General features: G+C 33.8%; 1 protein-coding gene across 2 annotated transcripts; it reads left to right on the forward strand.

Annotated features, from left to right (window-relative positions):
• The first annotated feature begins 2087 nt into the window (after positions 1-2087).
• On the forward strand, positions 2088-5547 carry LOC7485184 (pentatricopeptide repeat-containing protein At5g16860). 2 transcript variants are annotated; one of them, XR_008056898.1, is made up of 2 exons: positions 2088-4728; positions 5222-5547. XR_008056898.1 is itself a non-coding variant. In XM_052445794.1 (1 exon), exon 1 carries the CDS (start codon positions 2126-2128, stop codon positions 4673-4675), a length of 2550 nt encoding a protein of 849 aa, XP_052301754.1. In that variant the 5' UTR covers positions 2088-2125; the 3' UTR covers positions 4676-4890. The 2 variants fall into 2 exon arrangements, 1 of the variants encoding a protein (XP_052301754.1); XM_052445794.1 differs by lacking the exon at positions 5222-5547 and having other exon boundaries at positions 2088-4890.
• The last annotated feature ends 10579 nt before the right edge of the window (positions 5548-16126 follow it).

Below are 16126 nucleotides of genomic sequence, written 5' to 3' on the forward strand. Positions count from 1 at the left end.
TCTCTCCTTCTAGACAAAAACCATAAAGCTAAATAACACATCCTTGCGCTGAGTTGTTTAGGTTACTGAGGGGTAGTAGATGCTGTTATGGTGGTTTGTGAAGGGGTGATCGTGGTTTTGAGGAGATAGAAGTTGCTGCAGTGGTGTGAGAGAGGTTGGTTTATGGTGTGTTTGAGAGTACTTTTTATTCTTCTTCTGATTGCTTTTCAAAAGGGTTTTTGGCTTTAAAGACATAAGATAAATTTTTAGTGCTTTATAATGGTTTTGATGTGAAAAAATAAAAAAAATTATTTTGATGCATTTTCAAGAGAAAAACTATTTTAAAAAATACTTTGCACTGCAATACCAAACACACAGTTAATGGACTAGTACAATGATTGTGATTGGTGAGGCTGGTTTGGTAAGGGGTCTATCATACAATTGTTGGTTAGGTCTGTGTTAGGTGAAGACTGCTACTATGTTTTGTTGGAGAGATGGTAAGAGAGAGAGAGAGTTGATGTTCGATCAAAAAAAGAATGGAAAGATATGGACTATCTATTGGTTTATTAGTTATTATTGTAGTTTTGACTGAGAAAAAGAGAAGGGATAAGGAGAGTTGTAAACAATCCACTTTTTGTAATAAAAAGAAGAAAGAATTATGGTGCTTTACTGTTTATATTAACAGTGGAGCACTATTAAATTTTCTAATTTGTTTAGATGTTTTAGGTAATTTCCATTATGATTAACAATTATTCTATATTTTAATTTATTTGAATTCCTGATATACATTTTTACTTAGATATTAGTATTATGCATATAAACATTTGAAGTGAACATGTTATGTTGTTTGAATTTTAATCTTAGGTATTGTATGGTAATAAATAATAAAATGGTGAAAATGAGAATGAAAGTTTTTATATTTACTTTACATGTATTTGAATGAAAAAATTAAAATGAGAATGTAAATGATAATGAAAATTAAATAGCGTGTGATTCCTACACACACACACAAAACATTTATTTTATAACAATTATTATCATCATTACTACTTCAACTACTACAACCACCAACAATATTAACGAAGATGATACTATTTTTATATAAAAATATATATAGTTAATTATAATTATTACACCACCTTCCTCTTCATATCTTTTCCATTGCCATCACTTTCTTCTATGCCACCTCTCATTATTATTATTTTTTAAATATATTATTTTTATTGTTATATTATTATTACTACAATTATTTACTCTTGCTCTTTATTAACCGCCACTATTATTTTTATTATTTTTATCATCACTATTATATAATAAAATCATTTTTTAATTACTATTCATTCTCGTATTAAAACTAAAAGCATTAAGATTTTTAAATTTCATTTCAATTCTTTGTTGTTATTCAAAACACTATTAAAATTAAGATGTTATTCTTATTTTTTAATTTTTATTTCGTTTTGCATCTTTCTACCATACCTTGGAACTTTTATAATGATGGATGCAAACAATGATGGAGATTTACAATCCTAACATGCAAAATATTAATACCTTAGAATTAATTTATTTTCTGTAATTCTTTCAATACAATTTTGTTTCCAAATAACTCTCGGTTATAAATCTTGAAATTATTTATTTTTATATTTTTTTCTTGTAGCTTGTTATATGAGAACTTTACTTTATGATGTTGGTTAATTTATGAATTTGAATTTTTAGAGTTTTTATGGCTTAATATATGGATTTTTATTTTTTATTATTAAAATTCATGAATGGAGAATTGGAGATGTATTAATTTTTATATTTTAATGTTTTAGGATATAATTTAATATGGTTTTTGTAATAATAATTAAAAGAAGGGATCGGGTTGAATACTCAACGGATTAAAAAAAACATTAATATTAATTAATGTGAGTATAATAATAAAATATCTAAATATTCATACATTATATTATATAAAAAATAGAATAAAGCATGCTCTTTAATTAAAAATATATTAATAATATTTTTTTATATTTTTATATAAATACATTGAAATCATTTAAAAATACAAAAATAATTTAAAAATCATTTTTAAAAAACATGTTTACCACCAAAACAAATACTCGAGGACTTCAAATATAATTACATTTCCCGCCTCAACTACACTAGCATGCTATTCCGCCACATACTCCTCCACCACAGCCGCCGTTTCTCCTCCTCTGCTGCAATAACTCCTCCCTTAATCACTCCTACACTCCTCAAACAATGCAATTCAGTTTCTCAGGTAAACCTTATCCACCAACAAACACTTGTCCAAGGCCTAATTACCCATTTCTCCACCAATCTCATTTCCACTTACATTGCTATCAGTTCTCCTTCCCATGCCCTCTCCCTCCTCCAAAACCTCACTCCCTCTCCTTCCGCTGTCTACTTCTGGAATGCACTGATTCGCTGTTCCATCCGACCCGGACTTTTGAACCATTCCCTTGCTCTTTTCCGTAACATGTGGAGACTGGGCTGGACTCCTGATAATTATACTTTTCCTTTGGTTTTTAAGGCTTGTGGGGATTTAATGTGTTGTAGACTTGGTGCTTCGATTCATGGTGTTGTTTTTTTAACCGGGTTTGAGTCTAATGTGTTTGTTTGTAATGCTATTGTGGCGATGTATGGAAGGTGTGGTGAATTGGACTGTGCGCGCAAACTGTTTGATGAAATGTGTGAAAGAAGGGTGTATGATTTGGTTTCGTGGAATTCGATTGTCGCTGTTTATGTGCAAAGAGGGGATTGTAAGAATGCGTTGAGGTTGTTTGATAGAATGTGTAAACTGGGTGATATTGATATGAGGCCGGATGTTGTTAGTCTTGTGAATGTGCTTCCTGCTTGCGCATCGATGGGTGCGTGGTTGCATGGTAAAGCAGTGCATGGAATTGCAGTGAGGAGTGGGTCGTTTGAGGATTTGTTTGTGGGTAATGCTTTGGTGGATATGTATGCGAAGTGTGGAATGGTGGATGAGGCAAGCAAGGTTTTTGACAGGATTAAGGAGAAGGATGTGGTATCTTGGAATGCTATGGTTAATGGGTATTCACAGATTGGTAGGTTTGAGGATGCTCTTGGTTTGTTTGAGAAGATGAGGGAGGAGAATATTGAGTTGAATGTTGTGTCTTGGAGTGCTGTTATTGCAGGATTTGCACAGAGAGGACTTGGGTGTGAAACTTTGGATGTGTTTCGGGAAATGCAAGTTTGTGGGTCGAAGCCAAATGAGGTTACCCTTGTGTCTCTTCTTTCTGGTTGTGCATCGGTTGGAGCATTGCTTCATGGGAAGGAGACTCATTGTTATGCCATAAAATGCATGTTGAACTTTGAGGGGAGTGATCTTGAGGATGATCTTATGGTGATTAATGCTTTAATTGACATGTATGCAAAGTGCAAAAGTATCAATGTGGCACGCACCATGTTTGATTCCATAGAACCAAAGGATAAGGATGTGGTGAGTTGGACTGTTATGATTGGTGGATATGCCCAGCATGGTGAAGCCAATGACGCATTAGAATTGTTTTCCTGGATTTTCAAACAGGATGGATTAGTAAAGCCGAATTGCTTCACCATATCTTGTGCCCTAATTGCATGTGCTCGTTTGGCTGCACTGAGGCTTGGTAGACAAATTCATGCTTACATATTACGCAATCATTTTGACTCCGCCTTTCTTTATGTGGCCAATTGTCTCATTGATATGTATGCAAAATCTGGAGATATTGATGTTGCTAGATTTGTGTTTGACAATTTGAAGCAGAAGAATTTTGTTTCTTGGACATCCCTAATGACAGGTTATGGTATGCATGGCCGTGGTAAAGAAGCTCTTGAGGTTTTTGACGAGATGAGGAGAGTGGGCCTTCAGTCTGATGGTGTAACCTTGCTTGTTGTGCTCTATGCTTGCAGCCATTCAGGAATGATTGATCAGGGGATTAAATTTTTTAACAGCATGAGCAAGGAATTTGGGGTTATTCCTGGTCAAGAACACTATGCTTGCATGGTTGACCTACTGGGTCGTGCTGGTCGCTTAAATGAAGCTATGGAGCTCATTGAAGGTATGCAAATGGAACCAAGCTCAATAGTGTGGGTGGCATTGCTTAGTGGCTGCAGGATCCATGCAAATGTGGAATTAGGGGAACATGCTGCAAAACAACTGTTGGAATTGAACTCAGAAAATGATGGATCTTATACACTTCTTTCAAACATATATGCCAATGCCAGGCGCTGGAAAGATGTGGCCAGGGTCAGATCTTTGATGAAAAATAGTGGAATTAGGAAGAGACCTGGCTGCAGTTGGGTCCAGGGAAAGAAAGGCACTACAACCTTCTATGTTGCAGACAAGACTCATCCACAGTCCAAGCAGATATATGAAATCCTGAGAGGCCTGACTCAACGGATTAAAGTCCTTGGATATGTTCCAGAGACCAGCTTTGCACTTCATGATGTGGATGATGAAGAGAAAGTTGACCTTCTTTTTGAACATAGTGAGAAGTTGGCCCTTGCCTATGGCATCTTAATATCAGCTCCAGGGGCACCCATCCGAATCACCAAGAACTTGCGTGTCTGTGGAGATTGCCACAATGCCATCACCTACATATCCATGATCATTGACCATGAAATCATATTGAGAGACTCAAGCCGCTTCCATCATTTCAAGAAAGGGTCTTGCTCCTGCAGTGGTTATTGGTGATGCTGGATTATAGATGTACAGTCAACTTTTTCCCCTTTTGAGAACTACAAGAGGCATCTAGATAGTTTTGTAGGCATGAAGAGGATAATTTACAGTTGTATATTTGTACTCCCCAAGGAGGGGAGGGGGAAAATTATAAAATGGCTAGTTTAGAAGATTATTGAAAATTTCTTTGTTGCTCTCATGGATCATGGTTTCTTTCCTTTTCTGGTTTATGCATTTTTGTCCATCTCTTGGGTCTGCAGCTAATATTACTCTCAATTATAGCCGCAAACCTTGCTTTGCTTTTGGGACTTTAACTTTCAGTTTCTTTTATTTTTTTGGATGACAATGCTGTATATTGCCAGTTTGAAATCCTGAAACGGAGTTTGCATATTTAAATGCAAACTTAGTTGGTATTATATTTAGATGAAATTCTGAATTTCATTGGGATATTATGAAGGAATTTGAACAGCCTTTGTTTAAAATCTTTGGTTTGGGCCCTAGAGGATTCGGAACTCAATGTAATGTTTCTAAGCTTTAATTCAGCTGTCTTTCTTGTTCCAGGGAATAATCATATAGATACCAGACGCGCTCCCATTGATTAGAAGCAGCAGCTCCAAGTCAACTGGATTAATGGAAAAGGTTGCTTAAATAATAAGCAAGATTCAAATGGGAGTGAGCAAAGCAGAAAGTCCTTTTCAGCTCAGCAGCAGCAAAACGGTGAAGCGTTAAGAAAGCAAGAAATAAACCAAATTAACAGTCTTTTTTGTCTAAGGTATTTTGACATACAAAATCCTTTCTTTTCTTTCCCTGGGTGTGTAGATACCGGAAAATAAGAAGGCGGTTGATAAACTGATAAAGCTACTCCTGCTAATAAGGACCATCCTGTCTTTCTCCTGCCCTTTTTCATTATTACAGAAATGAAATAAAATATCTTCTTATTTCTTTTGCTTTAACTTGCTTTGATGGTTGATTGCAGCTGGAATGACTAACTTAGTCCCTAGTATTGTTTTTGTTTTTATGACTTCGCTTGCCAGATTAAAAATGTTCACAGTTACCCTATAATAAAATCAAATCTACGGTGGAATGATCGTCACGAGAATGGAACTTGCATATAATGCTGATTTTCAATTTAATTTGGAGAAGTTGGGAATCTGCATGTCTCTCAGGGAATGGTTGACCTCTTCTCATTCATTTTTTGCAGCACTTTGCACTCCATGCATGAAATGAAAGTACGTCAAAGTCTGAAAACATATATGAATCATTTGTTCAATTCGTGATGTTTAAGATCAAAATTCTTGGTAGTGTTACATATACTTACATGCATATTTGCTTTACGTGGAATCAAAGGGAGTTCCTAATGTTGTTCAGAAAGTAGTATTCTGTGTTGAGAGGTGAACCCTTTCATTGAATTAGAACTAGCAGGACAAGGTTTAAAGGCATCAACCATGAAGTGTATTATTTTTGTGATGATGCTTGTAGCCTCTGTAAATTTAAAGCTGTTTATGAATCCCACAGATAATTAAGGGCCGTGTTTCACAGTGCTTGGAATTCATACGACAAGAAATGTTTTTTTATTTTTTATTTTTCGTTAATGCCATTATTCCCCCTTTTCCTTTGCTTATCATTTACCTTTTCATGGTTTTACAGGACCTTATCAACTTGTATCCATACATGCAGTGGTTGCAGAGAATTATCCTGTCTGTCCCCAACTCTACGTAAAAGAATTTCGGGAGGATGAAGATGAGCCTGCGTCTGTGTGTCGATGCTCTTTTTGTTCCTGAAATTAGCAGTTACTCAGCTTATTTGCAGAATCCACATGCGATTAGCTATATTCAGTCAATACTCGTGTGCATTTGACATGATATGCTTTATCGAGGAATTAATTTTATGGATTTGAACTCTATTCTAATCGAGTGACTCGCCTACGTATTTACAGCCACAAAATTCAACCCTTCTTTTCATATTTACTCGTGCTTCGCTGGATCAATAGTTTTTTAATATATATAAAAGAATGTTCAGGTATTTTCAATATATTTTTTAACATCAAAAATTAATTATAAATTAAAAAATTAATTCATATATTTAATCAAATAAATTAAAAATTATATAAGTCAATAAACACAAGAAAAAACAAAAAAAAGCTATTGCTAACTAAAAACTAAACAAAAAAAATTAAGAGATAAATATAAATTAATATATTTAATCGACCTAGTTGAGTTTAACAACTTTAATTTTTAATATAATTATTTGTTTAATTAAACGATAATAAAAATAAATATACATAGAAAATTAATTGAATAAAATTTTAAAAAACAAATTATGCAGGGTTGCATAAAAAAATGCTTACTAATATTAGAAAAATAAATATCATAATCTTATTTGAAAACCAAGTAAAAATTAAACTATATTTTGTTAAAAAAATTAATTTATTTAAATAAATTGTACTCAAATGAAATTGAATACTTTCCCACACATATATTTAATTACTCTATTTTAATTAATTTAAATTTAAACAAAAAACCTAAAGTTAAAAAGAGGCTAAAAGCCTCACCTATTAAAACAAAAAGGCATGCACGTCGGTCAATAAGGCCTGATCTTTGCGCCTAACTTTTTTATTTTTTTTTCTTATCTCATAAAAAATTCATCTGTTTTTTTATATAACAAAAATACTTGATATGTTATTTGCTTGCTTAATATCCAATCATTAAAGAGGTTGTTAAAAAATCAGCCCAGGATTTCTAGGGTCAAAAAATTTATTTTTCAATCTATTCTTGTCTAAAAATATCTGATAAACATCCTTGTAATGTCAATAAATCAACTTATCAACTCAAAATATTTGAAAAAATGATAAAAAAAGATAAACCAAACTGAAAAAAATTATCTCTCAATCTTATCTATTTTTTTCTTGTAAGGTGAAGGGTTGTGTTAAATAATATTTATGTAGTCTTATTTATTAAGGGTAGAATAATACTTTTAGTTTAACCGATATATACTTTATTTGTATTTATGTTAAGACTAAGCATTCATAATATACAGATTATTCGGAATTCTAGCCTCCTTTTTGTATTTGATCTCAATTATTTTAACATGGTATCAGAGCTGGTTTTATGGAACGAGGCTTAATCTCGAACACAACTTCGCGGATCCAACTCTACGGTGAGTCGGCTGGGGGTTTGCAGGGGACAGCGCGCCCCTGTCGGGGTTCTGCCCTGAAAATTTTTTGGAGTGAGATTTTGTCTTCCGCTTCTGCAAAATTTGGTATTTCGTCAGTTTCTGCAATTATTTTGGTATTTCGTCTTCCCTTCAGCTTTTGCAATTTGGTATTTGCGTGCAGTTTCTGCAAATTTGTTTTGTGTTTTGGAGTAATCGTATAATTTTAAGAAGATATTTGTTTAGTTTCTGCAATCTCTGTTCAGTTTCTGCAATTTGGTATTTTGTTTTCCGCTGCTTTTGCATTCTGGTTCTCTATGACTGTTGATTATGGTTACTGAAAGAGATGATTCGCTTCAGTCTGTGAGTGTGAGGTTGGATGGGAAGAACTATTCGTATTGGAGCTATGTAATGAGAAATTTTCTTAAGGGTAAGAAGATGTGGGGATATGTAAGTGGAACTTATGTGATACCTAAGAATACTGAAGAAGGAGATACTGCTTCGATAGATGCATGGGAAGCAAACAATGCAAAGATCATTACTTGGATCAACAATTATGTTGAGCATTCTATAGGCACACAGTTGGCGAAGTATGAGACAACAAAGGAGGTTTGGGATCATTTGCAATGGTTATTCACGTAATCAAATTTTGCAAAACAGTATCAGTTAGAGAATGACATGCGAGCTCTTCACCAGAAGAATATGAGTATTCAGGAGTTCTATTATGCCATGACAGATCTTTGGGATCAATTGGCTCTTACAGAATCAGCAGAATTAAAAGCATGTGGTGCTTATATTGAAAGTAGAGAGCAGCAACGATTGGTATAATTTTTAACAGCACTTCGCAGTGATTTCGAAGGACTTAGAGGTTCAATTCTGCATCGTTCTCCACTACCTTCTTTTGACTCTGTTTTCAGTGAGTTATTGGTTGAAGAAATACGTCTTCAGTCTTATTCTGAAAAGAGAATTCTTTTTGCTTCAAATCCTTCTGTACTAGTAGTACCTTCTAAGCCATTCTCTAATCATCAAAATAAGCCTTACACAAGGGCTGGCTTCGATGAGTGCAGTTTCTGTAAGCAGAAAGGTCATTGGAAGGCTTAGTGTCCTAAGTTGAGACACCAGAATTAAGCTTAAAAGTCTGACAGTCAGTCACAATCTAATGCTCATCGACCACCTCAGGGTTATAAACTACCACACCACAATACTGCAACAGTAGCTTTCCCAGGCTCTATTACCGATCCTAATACTTTGGCTGAGTAATTTCAGAAGTTTCTCTCCTTGCAGCCACAAGGAATGTCCGCTTCTTCCATAGGTCAGTTGCCTTATAGTTCCTCAGGTATGTCACACTCTGAATGAGTCTTGGATTCTGGTGCTTCCCATCATATGTCTCCAGATTCCTCATCTTTTACCTCTGTGTCCCCTTTATCCTCCATTTCTGTTATGACTGCTGATGACACTCCTATGCCCTTAACAGGTGTTGGTTCTGTTGTCACACCTCACTTGTCTCTCCCTAATGTTTATCTTATTCCAAAACTCAAATTGAATCTTGCGTCTGTTGGTCAAATATGTGATTCTAGTGATTATTTAGTCATGTTTTCTGGTTTTTTTTGTTGTGTACAGGATCTGCAGTCTCAGAAGCTGATTGGACTATATATTTTGGATGAGTTAAAAGTGCCAGTTGCTGCTGCTGCTGTTGATTTGTCTTCCTTTCGTTTGAGTCTTTCATCTTCTAGTTTTTATTTATGGCATTCCCGTTTAGGTCATGTTTCGTCTTCTCGTTTGAGATTTTTGGCATCCACAGGAGCTTTAGGAAATTTGAAAACTTGTGATATTTCTGAATGTAGTGGATGTAAACTGGTAAAATTTTCTGCTTTACCTTTTAATCGAAGTATATCTATTTCATCTTCACCATTTGATTTGATTCATTCTGATGTTTGGGGACCTTCTCCTGTTGCCACAAAAAGAGGGTCTCGATATTATGTCTCTTTTATTGATGATCATACTCGTTATTGTTGGGTTTATTTAATGAAACATAGTTCTAAATTCTTTGAGATATATGCAGCTTTTCGAGCTCTTATCAAAACTCAATATTCTGCTGTGATCAAATGCTTTAGGTGTGATTTGGGTGGGGAATACACTTCTAATAAATTTTGTCAAATGCTTGCCTTAGATGGAACCATCCACCAAACTTCATGTACAGATACTCCTGAGCAAAATGGTGTTGCTGAAAGAAAACATAGGCACATTGTCGAAATTGCTCGTTCTTTCTTGTTGTCTGCTTTTGTTCCTAGTGAGTTTTGGGGAGAAGCTGTTCTTACTGTTGTAAGTTTGATTAATACAATTTCATCTTCTCATAGTTCGGGTCTATCTTCTTTTGAAAAGTTATATGAGTATGTCCCTGATTATTCCTCATTTAGAGTCTTTGGTTGTACTTGTTTCGTTCTTCGTCCTCATGTAGAACGCAGTAAGCTATCCTCTCGATCCGCTATTTGTGTCTTTCTGGGTTATGGTGAAGGTAAAAAGGGGTATCGTTGTTTTGATCCAATAACTCAGAAACTTTATGTGTCTCATCATGTTGTCTTCCTTGAGCATATTCCTTTCTTTTCTATTCCATCCACTACTCATAGCCTGACAAAATCTGATCTTATTCATATAGATCCTTTTTCTGAGGATTCTGGTAATGATACCTCTCTCTATGTTCGATCAATTTGTACTCATAACTCTGCAGGTACTGGTACTTTACTCTCTGTCACACCTGAAGCTCCATTCTCATCTACAGCCCTTCAAGCTTCATCTGAGATTGTGGATCCACCTCCACGTCAGTCCATCCGCATTCGTAAGTCCACAAAACTACCAGATTTTGCTTATTCTTGTTATTCTTCATCATTTACTTCCTTTTTAGCTTCTATTCATTGTCTCTTTGAGCCCTCTTCCTATAAAGAGGCAATTCTTGATCCGCTTTGGCAGCAAGCTATGGATGAGGAACTTTCTACTTTGCATAAAACAGATATTTAGGATCTGGTTCCTTTACCTTCTGGTAAGAGTGTTGTTGGTTGTCGTTGGGTGTATAAGATCAAGACTAATTCTGATGGGTCTATTGAGCGATTCAAAGCTAGGTTGGTTGCAAAAGGATACTCTCAATAATATGGTATGGACTATGAGGAGACATTTGTCCCGGTTGCAAAAATGACTACTATTCGTACTCTTATTGCCATAGCTTCGATTTGTCAGTGACATATTTCTCAGCTTGATTTTAAAAATGCATTCTTGAATGGAGATCTTCAAGAAGAAGTTTATATGGCACCCCCTCCTGGTATTTCACATGAATCTGGATATGTTTGTAAGCTTAAGAAAGCATTACATGGTCTCAAACAAGCACCCCGTGCTTAGTTTGAGAAATTCTCTATTGTGATCTCGTCTCTTGGCTTTGTTTCTAGCAGTCATGATTCTGCTCTTTTTATTAAGTGCACTGATGCATGTCGTATCATTCTGTCTTAATATGTTGATGACATGATTATTACTGGTGATGATATTGATGCTATTTCGGTTTTGAAGACAGAGTTGGCTACACGATTTGAAATGAAGGATTTGGGTTATCTATGATATTTCCTGGGTATTGAGGTAACATATTCACCTAAAGGTTACCTTCTTTCTCAGTCAAAATATGTTGCAGATATTCTTGAGCGGGCTAGACTTACTGATAATAAGACTGTAGATACTCCTATTGAGGTTAACGCAAGGTACTCTTCTTCTAATGGTTTACCTTTGGTAGATCCTACTTTATACCGCACTATTATTGAGAGTTTGGTGTATCTCACTATTACTCGTCCAGATATTGCATATGTTGTTCATGTTGTTAGTTAGTTTGTTGCTTCTCCTACTACTGTTCACTGGGCAGCTGTTCTTCGTATTTTGCGATATCTTCGGGGTACAGTTTTTCAGAGTCTTTTACTTTCATCCACCTCTTCCTTGGAGTTGCGTGCATACTCTGATGCTGATCATGATAGTGATCCCACAGATCACGAGTCTGTTACCGGGTTCTGTATCTTTTTAGGTGATTCTCTTATTTCTTGGAAGAGCAAGAAACAATCTATTGTTTCTCAATCATCCACCGAAGCATAATATCGTGCCATGACATCTACTACCAAAGAGATTGTTTGGTTATGTTAGTTACTTGCTGATATAGGAATTTACTTTTCTCATCCTACTTCTATGTATTGTGACAACCAGAGTTCTATTCAGATTGCTCATAACTCGATTTTTCATGAGCGCACTAAGCACATTGAGATCGATTGTCATCTTACTCGTCATCATCTCAAACATGGCACCATTGCTTTGCTTTTTGTTCCTTCTTCCTTGCAGATTGTAAATTTCTTTACCAAGGCGCATTTCATCTCTCGTTTTCGTTTTCTGGTTGGCAAACTCTCGATGCTTGTAGCTGCCGCATCGTGAGTTTGAGGGGAGATGTTAAATAATATTTATGTAGTTTTATTTATTAAGGGTAGAATAGTACTTTCAGTTTAACCTATATATACTTTATTTGTATTTAGGTTAAGACTAAGCATTCATAATATACAGATTATTTAGAATTCTAGCCTCCTTTTTATATTTGATCTCAATTATTTTAACAGGTTGTACATCACAATGAAACATCTCTCATCAAATCAACCTTCTTAACACTAAAATTAACTATTTTATCACTAAAATACGATTATTTCATGATTTTCACTTTCCTCTAATATCTTCTAGTAAGTTGCTCTCATTTCTTTTAAATATAAAAACTAAAAATTAAATAAATAAGATTTTAGACTAAATAAAAAAAACAAAAACAAAATTCACCAAGGAAGAAATGCTAAAAAGACATTGGACAAACAATGACAAAAAAAAATATCATTATACCATAACTAATTTTTAGTCCAATGATCCCTTAGGTTTGGAGTGCTATGATGCACATTTGAGAAGATGACTCTTTTAGTAGGGTGAGCAAAAAAATCAAAAAATTGATTAAACTAAAAAAACTAGAAAAAAAATAACCGAAAAAAATGAATCGTGAAACAAAAACGATTAAAATTTTAAAAAAATTGACCGGTTCGGTTCGGTTTCGGTTTTATAAGCCTGAAACCAAAAGAACCGAACCGAACCCAAACCGAAAAAAACCAGAAAAAACCGAGCCAAAACGAAAAAATTGAGCCGTTTGAACCGGTTTTTGTCCTAAAAAACGGAACCAAACCAAAACCGGTCAGTTTGAACCGGTTTCGATTCGGTTTTGTTTTGTTTTTTTAAAAATTCGGTTTGGTTACTTTCTTTTGATAAAAACCGAACCAAACCGAAAATGATCACCCCTATCTTTTAGGGTGGCAAAAACCAAAACAAAGCTTAGGAATTCATTAAAAAAATAAATGAGTATATTATATGTAAACAAATATAATGTATATATGATATAAATATTATATATAATCTTAATAAAAATTCATAAAAAAAACCATCGATGTATTTTGGACTTGTAAGAATCTAAAATTGTAGTAAAATGCCCCAATGACTTAAAAATTTTGAATGAGAGTTAGACGTTTGATTTTTTTTCTAATTTGGTATAAAATTTTTTATTTCTGGTGATTTTTTAGATAAAAAATATTTTTTGGATTAATTTTTTTTTTGTAAGGAATTTTAGTTTATTATTCCTACAACAAATTCTAAAACAACAGGTAGAAAATAGTTGTAATATCATGTTAGGAGCAAAAGGATGAGTTAGTGCAGGAGATCACATTGGCTTCACTAATTTGATAAGAAATAGTTGAACTTGGCAACTATAGCTTGAAGTGCCAACATGTAATTATTTTTATTTAATGTACTAAAAATATTAATACAATTTTTTTAAATAACATTTTATAACTATATTATGGTTTTAATTGTTTTTTATGCTAAATTATTATGATTTTTTTTCTTCATTACATAATGTTTAATTACACTAATCGACGTAAATTTGGAAGTTTGAGCAATTCAATACAAACCTTTTCTAATATAATAAAAACCGGTAGAAACAGTTTATCAGTAAATTGATAAAAATAATTTTTTTTTTTCCTATCATAGTGGTTTGTGTGTTTAGTGGGTAATAATATAGTAACTAACCATCAATTATATCATTATTAAAAGAGAAAAACACCCTTAACTTTATATAATTTGGTTAATTTTTTATTTACTGGCTATATTTTAAAATATTATAGTTTATATTCTAAATTTTATATGTGATAGTACTTAATATTCCCATAAAACAATTAATAAAAATATTTGATTATTTACATGATTTTCATTATTTTTTATTTAATGAACAAGAAACCCTTACATTAAATATTATAAATTTACCCTTAAATAAAAATAAAAAACCGCTCCATAACCAAACCCAAATCTAAAAAAAAAAACAAAAAAAACAAACAAACTCTGCCATCCGCATCCCAAATCTCGACCAACATGAATTAAAACACCACCTAAAACCATCCAGGCATAATATGTGGCATGGAAGAACTTGGTCCAACAAATACTACATGATTTGAACATCCTCTGCTAGTATCCCAATTGCATTAGTCATCCTAAGCATCGTTGGTTCCATTAATGCCATGTTCTGATTCATGCTACCATACCAAGCTTAATTTATGTTGTAACCATAAACACCCTGAACAGTAGTGCAACATATTCTGGATTTAAAGATGCCACAAATCACATAAAATATCCTCGCACAGTTTGAAGAGAGTTACATGGCTCTTTCTTGTAACAAGTATGGAAGTAATGTTGTGAAGTGCTTGTTAACAACAAGTGAGGATCAATCCACACAAATAATCTTGGAGTTGCTAAGCAATCCCGGTGCTTCCATGCTCCTTGTGGATCCTTTCCGAAACTTTGTTATCCAGAAGGCACTATTATATTCTCAGGTTAGATCATTAGATCATTTGCACTCCAAGATATATCTCACCTGCTTGTTGGATAACTGCAAACCAGGTGTTTATGCTTTATTCTTTGACATATCTAACTGAGATTATCAGTATCAAATTGTTTCTATATGCCATTCATGTTGTTTAATTTAACTTTATAGTGTGATTATATTGACAATCTGGACTTCCCAGGCTCATACTGCTTGAATTGGTCTGAATATATTTTAGTCAATTCTCAACATGAGAAACATATTTTTCTGTGAGGAATTGAGTCTGCTTAATTTATGTTATTACCATAACAAGCTTAATTTATGTTGTAACCATAAACACCCTGAACATGTCGTTGCCATAACAAACCTGTGTCGTGTTTTTAGATCCATTCGAGTAAATTTCTCTCAGAACACAGTACAGCATGCTTGAATAGCTAGTTCTGGAGAATCGTTGTGTGAAGATGTGAAAGCATCCATTCTTAAATTTACAGGGTCATGTTTACCATCTTGTCTCTCTCATTTGTGATATGCTACACATGAAACAAAACAATTCAAAACAGATCACGCTATATGAGCCTAAAGTGATCTTCCCTTGTTAAAATTAAGGGACGAGTTTGATAGAAATAAGATATTAATTGCCTCCAATATCCAAAAGGGCAATAATAACAAAGCCCTGAATATGTTCAATGACATAGTTTATAGAATTATAAAATCAAGCTGAATAAATCAAAGGCAATCATGAACAGAACAGCACAAAGAAAATCCGGACAGAAATAACATCTAAAGTAGTAGTTGCTGCAGTTAAATTATAATATGATGCAAGAAATAAAGGTAAACGGTTATCATAAGAATTAAAAGGCTATGGTCATACCAAATAGCAGAAGAGGCTCTCACAATATTCATGCTTATCCAATCGTTTTGTCACGAAAACTTGACCCCTTGTCTTTTCATGATAAAGCTATTCATCTAAACTGCAATTAGCTTCTACCAATACCTGGAACGACTAAGCTAACCACATGAGATCAGATTTTGGAAAACTTATCCTTTTTACTATGGTATAAAAAGTTTTACTTATTTAATGTCTTTAAAAAGTAGCATTGATTTGTATTTTTTTTTAATATAATCCAATGATAAATGATATTTCTTACCGAGTGTGAGAGTTTGTTTTTACATCACATCACAGTATATTTTTCAAAGTGTTTTTTAAAAACTTTCTTTGCCTAAAAAAATAAAATTACACACACAGTAACATCTCCTAATTAATCCCAGAAAGATGGGTGCAGAGTTGCTTCAGTAAATTCTGGAATTCCAATTATTAACAGGTCATCCAAAGGTCTATGTTATAAAAAAAGAGAGTAAAAAGCAGCAATGAAACCAAAGAAAATGAGAAGTTGAAGAACAGG

The sequence above is a fragment of the Populus trichocarpa genome, chromosome 12, assembly GCF_000002775.5.
Source record: "Populus trichocarpa isolate Nisqually-1 chromosome 12, P.trichocarpa_v4.1, whole genome shotgun sequence".
In the NCBI taxonomy this organism is placed as follows: Eukaryota; Viridiplantae; Streptophyta; class Magnoliopsida; order Malpighiales; family Salicaceae; genus Populus; species Populus trichocarpa.

Excerpts from the sequence above, each read along its gene's own strand:
- LOC7485184 (XM_052445794.1), top strand. The coding sequence starts at position 2,126 with ATGCTATTCCGCCACATACTCCTCCACCACAGCCGCCGTTTCTCCTCC.